At 47.4% G+C, this 19,171-nt stretch overlaps 1 protein-coding gene across 2 annotated transcripts in view; it reads right to left on the minus strand.

Moving 5' to 3' along the window:
- epha4l (eph receptor A4, like) overlaps nucleotides 1–19,171 on the minus strand; it is a 45,010-nt gene that overhangs the window by 14,415 nt on the left and 11,424 nt on the right. For both annotated transcript variants that reach the window (XM_010882898.3, XM_010882809.3), the window contains exons 4-6: nucleotides 11,487–11,642; nucleotides 5,899–6,234; nucleotides 42–166 (exon numbers count right to left, since the gene is read on the minus strand). In XM_010882898.3, the coding sequence (XP_010881200.1) occupies nucleotides 42–166; nucleotides 5,899–6,234; nucleotides 11,487–11,642 (617 nt within the window). The remainder of the gene's footprint in view (nucleotides 1–41; nucleotides 167–5,898; nucleotides 6,235–11,486; nucleotides 11,643–19,171) is intronic.

Here is a 19,171-nt window from a genome sequence, read left to right on the forward strand (position 1 = left end):
TATTTCACAGCCTCGGGTGAATTTCTCAAAGGTCAACCCACCTTCTCGTAGTACTTGACCTCGTACTCCAGGATGACCCCGTTGGGTCTCTCTGGCTGCTGCCAGGCCAGGGCGATGGTGTGTCTGGTGACGTCCTTGGCCTGGATGGAGTTGATCGGAGAAGGGGCTAGGCAGAGGAAGAAACAAAGAGGAAAATGCAGATTTTAGCATTTGCCACACTGACTTGTTGTTTTCACTCTGCAGCTAAAACGTTCATTTTGCTCCTTCTGAGAAAGTCTAATGCCACATCAGGACATGTTACATATAAGATGTCCTTTTTGCCCGAGCCAACAGTTCTGCTGCATCAAAACGACCCAACTCCACATCCGTGTCACTCTTCTTCTATTATACACAGCAGATACTAAGCCAAGGACTAACTCATTTCACTTCCCACCAATTCCAAAAACTCTCTGGGTAACCAGTAGGTTGCTATCGCAGGGAGCTGGCCTTCGCCGCTGTCTTCTTTATCTTCCAGTATGCCAATCAGTTGGATTTCATTCAACTTGGACAGAGATGTTTATCTGCCGGCCCTTCAGGGGAAGTCCACATTTCACACAGCCTCTCTCCATCTGGGCTCCTCCTCTAGCATGAAGGTTAAAACACAGATAACAGCTAACGCTCTGCCCCCTCCACTAGCTCCACGGAGACACCTCTGCCGCACAAATCAAACCTATGTTCCAGCGAGTGACAGTGCCAAGCTTCCAATTGGGTCAGAGTCTGACACGGCCGACACTACAAAGAGAAATCCATAGGGATATTAATGTCTAGGGAAAAATCCACTTACTGGTAGAAAAGCACACAGTAATTGAGAGGCGGGTCTATAAAAGGAGCAGCACAATCATGGTCAAGGACACTGAAAGGTAATGACAGACAGAGGATCACACCAACGGACAGACAAATAAACACACCAACTGACAGACAGAGGATCACACCAACCGACAGACAGATAAACACACCAACTGACAGACAGAGGATCACACCAACGGACAGACAGTTAAACACACCAACTGACAGACAGAGGTTCACACCAACGGACAGACAAATAAACACACCAACTGACAGACAGAGGATCACACCAACCGACAGACAGATAAACACACCAACTGACAGACAGAGGATCACACCAACCGACAGACAGATAAACACACCAACTGACAGACAGAGGATCACACCAACGGACAGACAGATAAACACACCAACTGACAGACAGAGGATCACACCAACTAACAGACAGTTAAACACACCAACTGACAGATAGAGGATCACACCAACCGACAGACAGTTAAACACACCAACTGACAGACAGAGGATCACACCAACCGACAGACAGATAAACACCAACTGACAGACAGTATCACACACCAACTGACAGACAGAGGATCACACCAACTGACAGACAGATAAACACACCAACTGACAGACAGAGGATCACACCAACCGACAGACAGTTAAACACATCAACTGACAGACAGAGGATCACACCAACGGACAGACAGATAAACACACCAACTGACAGACAGAGGATCACACCAACCGACAGACAGTTAAACACATCAACTGACAGACAGAGGATCACACCAACCGACAGAGAGTTAAACACATCAACTAACAGACAGAGGATCACACCAACTGACAGACAGACAGACGGACAAACCCACTGAGTTAGACAGGTGCAGCTGGACGGTGACATTCGAAGGTGTCATCTCACAGGGTCAGACACACAACCTCCAAGCCCCTTCCTGCCTCTCGCTTCCTCAACGGCCCAAATCAAAGCCCCCATAAAGTAGAAACAGAATTAAATGACCCCCCCCCCCCCCCCCCCCACGCAACCTCTGTTACACAGTCTCGGTAGCAAAATGTCCCCACAACCCCAACCCAACTATACACTGCTTCCAGCCATGTGAGGTTAGCTAGGCTAGGCCAACAGCGGAGACTAAGTGAATCTCTGACCTATGACCCCTGCTGCACTGTCTCCCTGTAAGGTCTACCTGCTTCTGTCTGTTAAACAATTACCAAACTGTGATTAATGAAGGGACCCCCCCAGTCCTCTTTATGATTGGATTAGCTATGGCTATATACATCATATTCCCCATGACTGGTCCAGAGGATCCTCTCCAGGGAGGCTAGCCCTCATGCTAGCGCTAACACTGATGCTAACCCAACCAGGCTTTTAGGGAAGGATTGAGTTCAACCAGGCCTGGGGTACAGGCACTATAATGGGTTAGGTTTCAGTGGTGGGGGCTGGAAGGGGGAGATGTGTCGGGAGCTAGCTACGCTAACTAGATTTCCCTGGGTTGTGTCATTCTGCCATTTGGTCTAAAGTGTTGCGTCTCTGTTAAACAATTAGAACGGCAGCCATTTGTAACCCTAAAATCAATCTTCCTGGAGATCGTCTGCCAGCCAGACCCAATTTGAAGGCCCCCACGGGGGTTGGCGGGGACGCTCTTGACCAGAAAAAACCCCAAAAGGTCACCCGGCCCATTCTCCTTAAGTAATCCACGCATCCATCTTGTCTCCAAAGATGACAGATATGGCTATTTAATCGTGTTCTGGTCCTCTTGTTGCTAATGTGAAGTTAAAGATGAGTGATTCCTTGGCTCCGTATTGAGAAGAAGGGTCCAATGAAAAGACATATACTGTACTATCAATCAGGACCATGTTTCAGACGCACAACTATACACTCATACAGGAAAACAAAGACAGACACAAGATGTCTGCACTCACCTCACACTGCCTCACCATCAAGGCTAGGGTACAACTAGACCAGCCAATGCGGGAGATTAGAGATGTAACCGAAGGGCTAGATTAGAGGATAACATGGGTAACTGGCTGGTTGGCACCTCTGTAGATGGAGCTAAATGTAGGGCATGTCTGTAATGTCTCCCCTCCTCCTAAAAGCGTGGTCGAAAACCCTTGTGGAATACTAAGTGGAAGAAGCAATGAATATTCAAATATAATTTCCCAATAATGCACTCCAAAAATCCTTTCACAGCTAGCCCGCCGCAATACACACCGACACGCACAAACACACACACACACACAACCAAACTCATTACACAGACAGATGGAAACACACATAAAAACATACACCTACTCACATTATCTCATACAGACAGGAAAATCTCCGCAGCACACTACAGACCGTGCATACATTAACCAGCAAAGCCACATTAGTAGAATGGGATGGGAACCAGCAACACAAAACCAACTGAGACTGGTGAAATTTTTCCCGCTGGGTGAATGTAAAATGTCTTTGCGGGGAAGTTTGCCGAGCTAGTTTTTCAGTCTGTATGTCATAGTCAGAAAGTCCCTGAGGCGCTGGAGTGAGTTAGTTTATCTTACAGAGGGAGAGAACGAGAGAGCAGGGGAGAGAAAAGATTAGGAAGAAAGGAAAAAAAAGCGAGTACGTCGAGTGAAAGATTCTGTCTTTGGGAACATGTTCGTCCTGAGGTATTCACTCCAGTCAACGGGCTGCAGTGGGACTGTAGGGTCGATCATGGCTGGACATTAAGAAGACAGAGGCCACATGTGGAGCCCATACTGGAGTCGGCGTTCCAGACTGAATCACTTGATTCACGGCCACAGAGGAGGGGGAAAAACTGGCCAAGTGGGAGCTATTCTTTAGGGCGTCAAGAAAATGTTTCCCCATGCAAGATGGCTAATAAAGTCTCCTTAAACTCTACGTGCATGTTCGATTCAGCATAGGGATGGAAACAAACACACACTTGACAACACAGTTACGCAACCACTAACTCAATGCCCTTTCAACACATCGCATTTAGGCCAAATGCACGCACGCACACCAAGAATGTAGATCTATATGCTGGATCTTCTAACTTCCAAAACTTCCATTTACAGCTTGGGGTCAGCACAAAGCTGAACATCCTCCCAAAACCTTGACCCGGCCCTTTAAACCCCTTTCTTCATCCACAGAGGTGACGGGGTTACACCCTTCCTGATTTACGAGAGGGATTTTTCATGGTGAAATAAGGAATCCCTCCCCCTCCTTCAGCAGTCGTTCCCAACAGAAACTTGAGACCTGATCAAGGCATTGGCCCTAGTGTCTTTTCACGGAGCGTATAGCAATAAATCTATCATAATAAATGTGTAATCCCTGTGTCTCGATGGGTTATGTGGAGAGAGGGACAGGCACAGATGACTGTCTGGATTACTGGGGGTGAAACTAAAGCTTGAAAACCTCTACTGAGTATTTGCAAAGAAATCCAATCAGTCTGGTGCTGTGCTCTTCAACACACACAAACCTACTCAGACACACACACACACATTCTCAGACACATACAAAGGAGCATGCACACTTACACAGTTAAAGTGCATACACACAAACATCACTACACACACACACACCTCCCTACAATCACACATCGCTCCAGCTGCAATTGTCCACCTTAATGGAGGTATCAGAGAATGGAGCCCGTTGTGTAACGTGCTTCAGTGATGCGCCCAAGGCAACCTTTCTACCTGATTGTTTTAAGTGAGGCGATCACCTCAGCATCATCCCGGGAAATAACAGCATGCAATTCAGAAATATTGCTTTCTTACATGCTAACCCTAAACCGAAACCAACCAATAGGGACAGTCTAATGACTGCCTGGGACTAGGAGTGGACCAGTGAACTTTGGAAGCAGGAGCATTCGGTTTAAGCCGCTCCGTCGTCTACGCAAAGCCTTCTCGATGGTCATTAGATAAAACCTATACCAAACCTCATAGCCTCTAATGTAACCAGTACGAATTACTAGCTAAACTTAACTGTGACATTTATTCTGTTTTAACCATAGTCCAAACCTTTGCCTTAAACTCAACCTTGCAGATTGAATGGTTAAAAATGGCCAAAGGTTTAAAATGTATCCATTTTATATTCATTATTATTTAAAGACTGTGAAATATTTTGTGTGTGTGTCTAGCAGCGGTTGAAATGAGCTCCAACTAACCCCAACCAACATAGCGTAGGCCTGGCTGGGATTGCAGCTGGTTTCAAAGCGGATTTAGGTCCTTCTACAGACCAGATAAATCAAGCCATCATGTCCTTAAAAAGGCAGTACACAGTCATGGTCCCATCCATAAAGAGGTTTTCACTCTTCACGGGGATGGATATCAGTGATAAAAACAACACAAAAAGGCACTTAGCACACCACCCAAGAGCAGTGCAGTAAACCAGAGGTAATAATCATCTATCAGGGGGAAAGGAAAGGCCACAGCCATAAAATACATTTGCACAACAACGAGAGATAAAATGTCGGAACGACAAGACAACAGGGGCCTTTCAGAGCACCACCAGGCAGAGTCCAGCCACATACTGGTGATCCAACTCCCCTGGAACCAGCACACACGGCTACGGCCACACCCACTTGGTGATAGGCCAATCCAACTCCCTTGGAACCAGCACACATGGCTACAGCCACACCCACTCGGTCACGGGCCAATCCAATGGACTGCAGAAACCACATTCAGGCTTAACTGGATCAATACAATTCATTAGAGTTGAACAGTTGCCGGATTTTCCATTCCTTTTAAAATGTAAAATGAAAACATTATACATGTAAAATGGGACACAGCCAACAACTCCACCCCCCCCCCCACCACACACACACACACACACACACACACAAACACATACACACGGACGTTTATACAAAATGTTACATTTAATGCAGCGAATGCTGTCATCCAACATGACTTAAAAAAGCAATGAATGTTAGGCGCCTCACTCGAGAACACCAAGGATCACTGTTTTGACGTGAGGATTCCAGCCAACAACCACCTCGGTTACTGATCCAACCCCTCCACGCCCGGGCCATCCGGTCGTCCCCAAATCCCTTCACAGCAACCCCATCGACTCACCGGCCTGGTTGGTGGTAACGGTCACCGATACAGCCTGTTCAGGTCCAGGACTCTGCTGGGAGACCCCGTTGACAGCCCAGATCTCGAAGGTGTAGTTGGTGTGGGCCTGCAGGTCGTTGATGGACACCTTGGTTCCCCTGAGGCTGAGCTGCTGGGGGCTGAAGTGGACCCCGTTCCCACAGGGGAGACACCTGGTCCCCTCCGGACCGCAGCGCTTACAGACCACGTTGTAGCTGAGGTCCTGCCGACCGCCAGACGAGAGCGGGGCGCTCCACTCCAGGTTTACCGACGTCTCGTTGACGTTAGAGATGAGGTTGAGCGGGGCGGTCGGGGGTCCTGGGGACAGAGAGGCGGAGGGTTTTAACATCAAACCCAATAGCCGCTGAGAGGGGAGACTAGCGTGGAAGTGACTTTGAATTGACTTTATTGTCGCAACTGAAGACAACACTAAATAGGTGGAATTAAAAAGGGGCTGTTTGGGGGGAAATCAATGAGAGCGTCTGCAGTTTCTGTAGCAAAGTCATTATTCTTAATTGTGGTTGGCAGTAACTTTTGTCCCGGTGAAATTGAGTCAACGCGGAACAAAGGCTGAGGCCTTCCTCTCTTTTCGTATGGACTGGGATGGTAGGAAGTCACATTTTAGTTCAGTTCATTCAAAACATGAACTAAAATGTACCACTGAACATGACCCCATTAGACATCATTGTACAGTCCATGTGTCGGATGAGGCGGTACGCCCTGCTGGTCTGTGGATGCGTTTCACTCCTGGCTTTGACAGAGTTTGTTCTTAACACCATAATTAAGCGTTTTCAAACGTTACACTATGTGCCTTCCTCATCAACATGTTTCAAATGTCTTCCTATTTTCTGTCGATGATTATTTTCAACTTGGCAAACTGTAATTAAGTGATTCATAAACCCCTCCCCCTCCTCACTCTTACCTCCTTTTCTCTCTCTCTTATCTCTCTCCATCCCTGTCACCCCCCCCCCCCCCCTTCGAACCCTCCCTTACCCTCCTCCATCTCTCTGTCTTTGACTAATGAAGGTCACATGGTCGAATGCGAGGTTCGACACGGGTGAAATATGAATGACAGTCCATCTACTAACCAATCATTTCAGAATGGAAATTAATTACCAGTGTTATTTTTGGAGGAGCAACGTGACAATGAATGATAACACAGAGAGAGAGAACAACTGGCGGAGTGTGTATGTGTGTTCGTGTGTGCAGTGTTTGCATGAGAAAATGGCTGTGTTTTTGTTTAGGTCATTAGTGTATGTATGCCTGCACGCCTGTGTGCGTTTGAAATTACAATCTGGGAAAAAAGCCCACAAAATCTACGAGTTGTTAAGATGCGGGGAACAACAGAGAGAGACAGATTGTGTTTAGTGAGTGAGTGAGTGAGATGAAGAGTGAGATGAAGAGTGAGACAGGGTGAGCAGTAGGGGGGGGTGAACAGTGAGGAGAGAAACAGTGAGAGAGGTGTGAGCGGGAGAGCTTCAGGAAGTGAGAGAGTCAAACATGTCTGTTTATCTAGGAAGCAGAAAGCCACTGATTAGTATGGACGACGTGCTCTGTTTTGGGGAAGAAAGAGAGAGGGAGAGGAAGAGAATGGGAGAGGGGGAGGAGAGGGGGAGGAGAGGGGAAGGAGAGGGGGAGGAGAGGGGGAGGAGAGGGGGAGGAGAGGGGCACGTTCCTGCTGAAAGGGCCCTTCGAGTCAACAGACTTGGAAATGGACAGTGCTCTGTCCTTTAGGATGGAGGTGGAAGAAAAGAGAGAGGGGAGCTGGGGGTAATCTGGTGGATCATCTGTATGTGGGCCTGTCCGGGTGTCTTTCTGTGTATCTGTCTTTGTGCGTGTGTACGCGCGTGTGTGTGTGTGTGTGTGTGTCTGATATAAATATGACCATCACCCCCCCCCCCCCCCCCCCCTTTTTCTAAATCCATTATCAGTTCTCATTAAGCATGATGATGAACCATCTCTATCCTCCACACCCCTTTAGACAAGCAGCCCGATACAGATGAGGGCTTCTATATTAAGGTGGCGGTGCCTGCAGAACCATCAGTATAATGGTCTTTTGTCACGTAAGGGTCCATGCAGACATCCTCCTCTCTATCTCCTCCGCTGTTTCCCGCAGGAACACTGACTTATTAAGCAGTTATCTTTACCTAGTGCTATTCTGTCACAGATCGGAGAGGACAAAGGTAATATTTATGTGCGGTGGTTTTGTTCCCCAGCACAATGGGGTTAGGGTCAATGTCTGAGCGTTGGAGATAGTGCAATGTGTGCGTGTGTGTGTCGGTTTCAGAGTGTGTGTGTGTGTGTGCGTGTGTGTGTGTCAGTATGCGTGAGTAATGATTGGTTTTGTCGGAATGCTTATTGTTGCCATGGTTAGTGGTGCAGGTGTGTGACTTTATAACTGGGAATTATAGAATGTTCTTGTCAATCACACACACACACACATCTCAGAAGCTTCCAGGTCTTCTACATTCCGCACACGCTACCTTTGGCCATACCTGTCTACCCAGAATACCCCAGGTGGTATGGGGGAGGGGGGGGGAGTCGTCAGCTGTGACTGACACTGTGTAATTAAACCTCTGAGAGTACAGTGGGGAAGGAAACTGCGACACCACCAGAATGCTGCCCAAACGTTACCATGTGCTTACCTTTATGATATCGCAGTGTCCGGAAGAGGCATTAAACTACATCACCAAACGTACGTTTCATGGAAGCTCTTGGGGATACTGTGCTAAAACCATCCAAAAGCATTCTGTTTTTCTTTATTTGTCCTCTAACATTTCCACTTTTTTCTTATCTCCCCATTCCCGGCTCATCCCCCTCCCCCCACCACCTCTATATATCTCGCTATGTCTGTCATCCCCCTCCCCCCACCTCTATATATCTCGCTATGTCTGTCATCCCCCTCCCCCCTCCACCTCTATATATCTCGCTATGTCTGTCATCCCCCTCCCCCCTCCACCTCTATATATCTCGCTATGTCTGTCATCCCCCTCCCCCCACCACCTCTATATATCTCGCTATGTCTGTCATCCCCCTCCCCCCACCACCTCTATATATCTCGCTATGTCTGTCATCCCCCTCTCCCCACCACCTCTATATATCTCGCTATGTCTGTCATCCCCCTCCCCCCACCTCTATATATCTCGCTATGTCTGTCATCCCCCTCCCCCCACCTCTATATATCTCGCTATGTCTGTCATCCCCCTCTCCCCACTACCTCTATATATCTCTCTATGTCAGTCATCCCCCTCCCCCCACCACCTCTATATATCTTGCTATGTCTGTCATCCCCCTCCCCCCACCACCTCTATATATCTCACTATGTCTGTCACCCCCCTCCCCCCACCACCTCTATATATCTCGCTATGTCTGTCATCCCCCTCTCCCCACTACCTCTATATATCTCGCTATGTCTGTCATCCCCCTCTCCCCACCACCTCTATATATCTCGCTATGTCTGTCATCCCCCTCCCCCCACCTCTATATATCTCGCTATGTCTGTCATCCCCCTCCCCCCACCTCTATATATCTCGCTATGTCTGTCATCCCCCTTTCCCCACCACCTCTATATATCTCTCTATGTCTGTCATCCCCCTCCCCCCACCACCTCTATATATCTCTCTATGTCTGTCATCCCCCTCTCCCCACCACCTCTATATATCTCGCTATGTCTGTCATCCCCTTCCCCCCTCCACCTCTATATATCTCTCTATGTCTGTCATCCCCCTCCCCCCACCACCTCTATATATCTCGCTATGTCTGTCATCCCCCTCTCCCCACCACCTCTATATATCTCGCTATGTCTGTCAGTAATTGTTGGCTGAGTGCTGAATTGGGCCATGAGGGAGCACAGGGTAAATTGGCCAAAGCATGGACCCTGTTATTACCCTCAGAGAGGGATTTATTTAACCCAGAGTTGGGTTGCCTCTTTCGCTCTACCCCACTGCCACACCACAGTTAGGAAAACGAAAAAACACATCAAGGGGCCAACAGAAAACCCTAAAGAGAGAGCAGAAAAAAGCCATAAACATGAGCGAGGGAGACCCCCATGTATGACATTCTTTTAGTCGACATAATGACCTGGCAATTATGTGACTAACAAAACCAAAACCAAAATGTTTAAAGGACGAAAGAAGTGAAGGATGGAGAGAGGGAAGAATAGAATGCCTGCGCACCTCTGTGGAATTACACAGCTTATAGTTGAATCATTAACCAATGCATAGAGGACAATGAGCTAAGAGAGGGGAAAACCTTGTTCAATCACCCATGGAGACACACACATCAGCAGGCCAAACTAGGAAACGTTTGTCTTTGTTTCTGTGTTTGTGACAAGGAATTTATTTACTGCAGTGAAAACAGGAACAGAGAGAGAGAGCGACAAACAGAGAGAGAGAGAGAGAAAGAGAGTGACATAAAAAGAAGGACATAGAAAGGGATGGACAGAAAGAAAAGGGACATAGAGAAACAGAAGAACATGGAAAGAGTGACAGGGAAAAAGAGGGACAGAGAGAGAGAGGACTAAGAGAGAGAGGCAGAGAGAGAGAGGACTAAGAGAGAGAGGCAGAGAGAGAGAGGACTGAGAGACTGAGAGGACTGAGAGAGAGGAAAAGTGGCATAGATCTCCACAGAAGTTTAAAACACGGTCAGACGTGGGTCAAATGACGAAAGTCACACAACTCACAGACAGGTCACAGAGCCCTTAAACTTTAGGTCTTTGACATCTGATTCAAGCTCCCCCATAACTTACTATTTAATCAAACCCTGACAGCAACAGATACATTCTCTTCTAAAAGACAGGGTGGGATTTTATAGATATCTGTGTTTATTTACACAAAGCGCAACCTCTGTTTGGTTGTGCACCCAATCTGAGAGCATATGGGCATTGTGAGTGAGTTTGTGTGTGTGTGTTTAAGCACATGTGAATGTGTGTGGGTGTGTGTGTCTGTGTGTGATGATTCAGAGGGGACAAGGGTCATTATATTTAACATGTGTTTGTTATCACAGTAACCAGTAACCAGGATGAGTCAGGCTGACAGGACACTGTCGTATAAGACATGGCCCTGCTAGACAAGCTGAACGGCTCCCTCTGTTGCTCTCTCCTTCGCTCCCCATTTTTGTTGCTTTCTCTGTCTCTCTGATTCTTTGTTGTCCTCCCCTCTCTATCCCGTCACACAGCTCTTTTATCTTCTCTGTCTTTTTGTCTGTTTGTCTCACTCTTTCCTCCTCTGTTTGTCTGTCACTTTCTATCTGTCTCTGTCTTTCTGTCTGCCTGTTTATCATTTCCTCTGTCTTTCTTTCTGTCTGTCTTGTTTCTCAATTTCTCTGTTTGTCTCTCTGCATTTATGTCTCTCAGCCTCTCCCTGTCTTTTGGAAAAGTGTATGTTAGATGCAGTGTTTTATTTCCTCATTAGTTCTCTGTCACATTGACTGATCACCAGGTACCACCTGGAAACTGGATGGAAATATTAAACACCAGGCAGCTGTGTGTGCAACCACTATGCAACTGTGCTGTGTGTGCATTAGTGTATGCGTGTGTCTGTGTGTGTGTGTGAGTGTGAGTGTAAACTTACTGGTGCAGGGCATGGAGGCTGGGTCGGTCTCGGAGCGGAAGTAGCCCTTGTCACAGACACATGATGTGGATCCCTCTCTGGTGGAGTAACTATGTAGGGGACATTTGGAGCAGGAGCCGTCTGTGGCCAGAGCACGATAGTAACCAATCTTACAGGCTGGAAGGGAAAACACAGAGGGACAAAAGGTTAGTGGATATCAACAAACACACACACACACACACGCACACTGATGGTCCACAGCCCAAAACAATAAAACCGGACCCTCTGGGCTGCAGATCTCATTTGTTCATATCTAGACAATCTCTCTCTGTCTTGCTAGATCTCTTTCTTTTGTTGGGTGAGTCAACGAGCAGACGCCGGTTTCTAGTATTCATTTTCTCTAACTCTACAGCTAACACCGTCCCACGTCTGGCAACCAGAGAGGTAACAGACAACAGAGAAGCGAGGGGCACAAATATCACATAACTTATCGACTCTCACAATAACTAAGTATCACATGACATCTCTCCCCTCACTAGAATTAAAAATCGCCTAACATCTCTCCTCTCGCTCAAATGTAATATCACATAACCCGTGCGTTGGAACAAAAGCCATCGGTATTCCAACAGGAATGAAGCGACACCCTTCACTGTGTTTTTCATGCTGACACCTCTGGGCCAGGTCCTCAGACTAAATGGCCTCCACTACATTAAACACGCCTGAATTTGAAAACCAGCTGACACTTCTCCGACTCCAGCGACGGCGCTGCTCTTTTGTCTCCGCTGACAGCTCGATTTGAGACCTCAGCTTTCAAGGAGTCTCAAGGAGTCTCTCCCCACTCCGTCTGTTTCTGTAAAAGCTGGGAAGTCTAGGGAGGGTTGGATTTCACCAAAGAGCGCTGGACCAGAAGAGAAAGATGAAATAGGGGTTCTGTGTGAGGTGAGGTTGATTCAGCCAGGGCACTCAGCTAAACTGGCCAATGGCATTGAGCACTGGGGTCTTATGGCTAATGGTTTAGGAGAAGTGGAAGTGTGTGTGTGTGTGTGTGTATGCTTGTATGTGTGTGTATGTGTGTGTGTGTGGGTGGAGAGGGATAATTTTCCTGGTGGAATAAAAGTGTGTAATTACTGTAACTGCTTTATACAAGCCTCTATCCATCAGTCTCCTGAACGATGACATCACTCAAATACAAATAAACACACACACACGTGAATGGAGGGAAATCAATCGGACATGACATGCATATGCAGACTCTGAGTAGTGTTACAAAAAGTCCCACATGAATCCGGCATACAGTGACTCAAACTCAGTCAAACGGCACCCTCACACCAGAGGATTTCCACTCCAAAGAAAATCCACATTCCACTGACATCCAAAGAAAGAACACACACACACAAACCACACGACATGGGCACACACAAGTCCACGGAAATACCATTGGCTCTTTGCGCTGTATCTTTTCTTCCCCCATTAGAGTTAGCTAGTTACCCGAGCCTCTGGTAGCACGATATGGCCCAACCCGTCCCGACTGATCACTACCTGCTGAGTTCTTAACCCCCCCCCCCCCCACCCCACCCCCACCAGTCAAACAGCCCCATTCCCTCCCGCTTCAATTGCTAACCCTCAGTGCTAAGGGCTTCTTTGATTCATGCCAGCAGGGGTGAGAGGAACTGAGCGGGATGCCTCCAATCATCTTCTGACAGGGGAAGGCAGAGGGGAGGATTATGAGCCTATTTAGGCCACAACAATTGAATTAATAAAACATTAACATGATATGTATATATGATTTTCAAATCACACTACAAAATCTAGCTGTGCCGAAGAGGTAGGACATAAAAGTTTTGGCTAGAATATTAGCTTGCGTTCTGTTTTATGCCTGGTAGCTAACATGGCGCTCTACATGGAACCAGTGAGTTGTTTCAGTGAGTGTAAGATGTTTTTAGTCGATTCCAAACTGAATTGATTCTGTTTGGGGAGCTAGAAGGACCTACGGAACCAGACTTCCACTCATCTCCTATACTCATTTAGCGTGACATCTTCTTTAGACCTGAGTAGCCACGGGGAGTATCTGTGGTAAAAGTGTCCCACATACTCTTGGAAGGTGACCTGCGTCAATTAGCATTTTTTTGTACTCGTTTACACGATAAACAAATGTATGTTCAACACAAATCTAGCAACATGTCTCATTCATCTTAATAAAACTATTATAATGTAAAAAACGCTTTCAACAGGTGGTGTTTTCTACATATCCATTAGGGATATTCCACAATGTGTAACGCCCAGACGTGTCACAGATGCAGGACACGGTAAGGTATTGTGTTAAGTGGTAGAGAGCATTTTGAGGGTTTTAACAGATACGTCTTTTTTTTTTTTTATGTGTGGTGAACTGGAAGCTGATCAGGGGAGTAAGCAGGGGGGGTCCAGCTGGTTTAGGCTGATCAGCCCACACTGAAAGCTGGGGGGAGAATTAATTGAGACCCATGCCTCTGAGGCCTTTGAGGCTTGGACTCTGTGTTATTCTAAAGAGAGGTTGACAGTGGTGTAAGAAGAGGTCTGGCTCACACTGTGACCAGCTTATGAGCTTTTTGCAATCTGTTCTGGACAGAGAAATCTACCAACTAGCCCACAACTAATTATTCAGCAGAATTATTTGCAAACCTCCCAAAAAATCCCAATATGCCAAAGACATGTTTGCCATCATTGTTTGTGGCCCGAAATTAGCATCTCCCCACAAAATGTTAAAGTGTTGTAAACACAGGGAAGTGGTTTCTAATAGCGTCTTGCCCTGCAGAAAGGAAAAGGAAGAGAGGCTGATATCCTACTAAATCCAAGAAATTTGCTTCCCATTAGAAGTGTGTGTGCATCACGTGTGTGTACCCGAGCAAGCAAGTCAGACCACAACGTTGGGTGGTCGGGAAGACTAGGGCTTCACTAAGGAATCTCCCTTAAGACTGCACAGATTTATCCCTGCCCGGACTGGCCTTGACATACATGCACACACACTGACAGATAGACACGTTAACAGGCAGTGAGACACACATACAGGCAAGAGGAAACACACAGGGACACATTCAAACCCACACAGGAATGCACATATTGTTATAGGGTCCAGTTAAGAAGGCCGCATTAGATCATCTGACTATCTTTCAGGGTTCCCAAATCTTTCCCTGTTCCCTCTGTAATATTCTGTCGAACATCTTTCTCTGCATCTCTCATCTCCCATTCTCTTCTTCACTCTACCCCCCCACCATCTCCATCTCTCTCCAACCCCGCATCCCTCTCTTCAATCTCTCTCTCTTCTCTACCTCCCCAGGCCTTCTTTCAGAGAGGTAGGGATTTGTCAGCTTCCAGGTCCTGGTGCTGAGAGATCAAAGCCAGACAAAGGGACTGGTGACTTACTGTTCTATTCTGGAATGGCTCAAAATGGAATCCCTTATAGACTGGGACATTCTTCCCTTTCTCCCCCTCGCTCCTTTCACTCATTCAACCGTCCTCTATTGCTTTGGTCTTTTCTTTGTCACTCTCCCTCTCTGCTCTCTTGTCTGTTAGCTGATTCACGTTTCAGGGGTGTGGGATAAGGGGAGGGGGAATGTAGGAGTTAATGAGTAGTTTTGTTGGGGCTGTGGGGATTCTGCTGGTGAATTGGGACTCACCAGGCCAGAGGACGGGAAAGGGGGAGACTTCGGTTCAAAACAAAACGGCTGACGCAACCATCTGCAAAAATCACACAAAAGCCGGCGATACAATGACAACCCACCGCCTACACACAGCCGCCGACTAAATGACTGGACACAGTTCTCCACACAGGGACAACTACCCCTGCAAAGGGTCTTCTAATAGCCCACATCCTCCTTTGCCACAGCTGACCAAAATTTTGAGGCCAACTTCTGAAACTCCACCAAGTGACCCGCACGCGCACGAAGGCAGATACCAAGCCTGCAGAACAAAGTTATCTCTACCAGAGACATAAAGCTATCTCTACTGGAGACATAAAGCAATTTTTACCAGAGACATAAAGCTATCTTAACTGGAGACATAAAGCTATCTCTACCAGAGACATAAAGCTAACTCTACCATAGACATAAAGCTATCTTTATTTGAGACATAAAGCTATCTTTATCTGAGACATGAAGTTATCTCTACCAGAGACATAAAGCAATCTCTACCAGAGATATGAAGCAATCTTTACCTGAGACTTAAAGCTATCTCCACTGGAGACATAAAGCTATCTCTACCAGAGACATACAGCTATCTCTACCGGAAATATGAAGCTATCTTTATCGGAGACATGAAACTATCTCTGCCGGAGACACAAAGCTGTCTCTACCAGAGACATAAAGCTAGAGATAAAGAAAGGGGCTAAAATAGCCGGCCAAAGCCCATATATGAACAAACAAAAAACACACACAAGGTACATAATAGACTGGTCTTGACCAGGAAGACCAAATGCTTCCTTAAATCCTTAAAGAGTACAGCTCAAAATATCTCTTTTATCCAAACCCTTTTGCCGTTGAAATTCAGTCTCTCTTGTCTCTGTCACAACACAGGGGGATAGCTCTCCTGATGGGGACTGAGGCGTACTCACAAAGCCTTCTCTTTCACAGCGGAGGCGATCGTTTTTCAAACCTGGGGGCAAGGAGAGACTCTACCCTCGTCCCTCTATCTTAAGGAGACAGCTTGTTCTGAACAACATCCTTTCTTTCAATATCCTTCTCCTTTTTTCCCCTCCTTGGTCTCTCCCTCCTCCCTCTTTCTCTCTGTCTCTCTCTCTGCTTTCTTTCTGTGTTTAAGGAAACAGAGTTGATAGGATGCCTAGGTGGCAGCAACAACAACCCCCAAAGCATTACTATTCCAGAGAAGTAAGGTTGTAAACCCCTGGTAGCAGACAGCCTGAATAAAACCGCTTTCAAAGTTGGCCTGACGGACACGCACTCTCCCCTTCGCACACCCACACACGCACGCGCGCGCACACACACACACACACGCACATGCAAACGTACACAGAGAAACAGACAAGAAGCACATCCCAGTCTACACACCTGAGGCTGCGGTCATTATTGGCGGGGGGGTTAACTATAACTAACCAACAGCATCTGTCATTGAGACAGCAGCAGAGTCAAACAGGTCAAGTCATTCATTCCATCCACGGAGTTATTAATTACCTTCACCCCAGTGGTGACACGAAGCGACATGGCCACCGAAACCTATCAGGGTGATGGATGAGAGACACACGGCCACCGAAACCCGTCGCAATGACTGATGACAGACACTCGCCGCGCGTCTTAACCTTGATCTGTTTGGTGGGAAAAGGGGCCAGGGGAGCAGCGCTAACAGGGCTAACAATGCTAATATGCGGCTTGATCTCCATATTAGCCCCTAATTAAGGTCCAATCATAACCAATAAAGGCTAACAAACTCGAGCCGTTGCTAGGAGAGCTAACGCGGCGGATGCCAGACCGGTGCCCCTCGGTGCCAGGGGTCTGTCTGTCCGCGTGTCTGACACCGATGATTTATAAGTGTATTTTCAGCCGAAGCAATCCATCACCAAGAGCCACCCAAGCTGCTGCTCTAATTAAAATGTCTGTACCTGAACGCACGCCAACTCAAAACCTGAGTTCACTCAACCAGGGGGAAACCTGAGGTAAAAAACGAAGAACAGTTCACTTTAATGTACTCAAACGTGCAATACTTAGGATTTCAGACCACTACAGTTCTCCTGGGTTAAACAGTTCCAGACCCCTTCTCAGAGGGCCCGTCAGGACTGCTTTCACCCATGTTTTTAAATACGTTGCTATAGCACCCAGGCGTCTACTATTGTTATTTGGATTGCATAACATTAATATTGAAATATTGTTCTTTGACTTCCCGCAGGCCGGGGTCTTGGCGTCCTCACTGACACGTAGGCTCCACTTCCCCCCTGCCCACATGCCTGTTTAAGGATTGGACGGCAATGAAGAACAGTGGCCCATTAGCACAATGACTATATCAGACGGATCTATATATTACACCCCTCCAGAACAAACACAGGGTTTGGAGGGGACTTCTGGGAAGTAGAGATAGAGGGGGGCAATAAAGAGAGAGACAAAAAAAAAATTGTGTGGGGGGGTGCTGATTATGGGCAGGACAGAGACATGGAGGGATGAAGAAAGACAGAGAGAAACGGAGAGACTGTGAGACAAAGGGGGAAAGAGAAGGAGAGAGAGAGACATAAAGGGGAGAGAGAGTGACAGGCAGCTTAAACAGATCCACTTTTGTGTGTGGGGAAACACTGCTCGAGTTGGCTCGTCTGGGTGGAGGGGGGCTCGGGTTCCAATCTGGCGGCCATGCCAGGTTCTGAGGTTGGCACCACGCCAGAACACTGCCAGTCCGCTCTGACCCAGGACTCACACGGCAGGTGGGACCCCGATAACAACGTCACGGGACGCACCTGATACACACTCCCTTACCAACACACTGCCATAGACACATGCACATACTAAACCATACCCAAAAGGCTTTCCTGCGCTTTTATACTGCACACGCACGTGACAAAACCTGCAACCACACAGACAGACACACACACACACACATACATTCATCAGGCTTCTGTGTTAATAGCAGGGTACTGTGGTACTGCTTGGGACAGTAGAAGGTCAACAGTCAGACTATGGTCTCCGCTACATTTCGCCGGTGTCCCCAAGGGGAGGTACCTGGCATGCTTTCCTGACATTGTTTACAACGAATAACTTATTATTCAACGACAGCCAGATAGCATAGTGTATGCTAATGCGGCTGTGCTAAGGGACATTCACAGATCAACGACCGGCCCGGTTTGGTTACTGCTCTGCGTCAACAGGAATGGGACAGGACGGAGAGGATGGGAAAGGGCACACACAAACACAGGGCTGTAAGGACAAGAGAAGAAGAGGAAAGGGCACACACAAACACAGGGCTGTAAGGACAAGAGAAGAAGAGGAAAGGGCACACACAAACACAGGGCTGTAAGGACAAGAGAAGAAGAGGAAAGGGCACACACAAACACAGGGCTGTAAGGACAAGAGAAGAAGAGGAAAGGGAAGTGCTTTGCGTCGGCCTATAAATAAGGTAAACAAAGGTCAGAGTTTCCTCCAAAATGTTACAAATCCCTCGCCTACAGTATGGGATTCAGGTGTTTCACACACACATAGGATCACATACACACACATACACACACACACACACACACACACACACACACATAGGCACGCAAACACTCTATGTGGTGAGACCTACTGCCTCCAGCCCACGCCACACCAACGACATGCCTCTGTCTAGTCACACTGATGTCATGGGCTAATGTGCCATGGGCTAGATGATGTGGGTCAATATAACATCATTGATATGACATCATCACCACAATGTTCCGTCACACAAGGTGAAATGTGAGCCCATGTCATTGGCATAAGCATTGTGAGGAGACACAGACAGACCAGGGAGTCACAGCGAGCAGTTTTACATGAAGCGATTTCTCCGGGGGAGGGGGTTAGGGTTTGGGCGCGGGGGTGGTGGATCGTAAAGCAGGGTATTTTTAGGTTGTTTGTTTAGGTAATCCACTAGTAGCTCCGAGCCGACAGTATGTCTGGACCCAAACGCCTTCCATTGTATGTGTGCGCGCGTGTGTGTGTGTGTGCACGCACGTGTGTGTGTGATCATTCATCCTGCACGTTTATGTACAGCCTTATTGTAGA

This window comes from Esox lucius, chromosome 1 (assembly GCF_011004845.1).
Source record: "Esox lucius isolate fEsoLuc1 chromosome 1, fEsoLuc1.pri, whole genome shotgun sequence".
In the NCBI taxonomy this organism is placed as follows: Eukaryota; Metazoa; Chordata; class Actinopteri; order Esociformes; family Esocidae; genus Esox; species Esox lucius.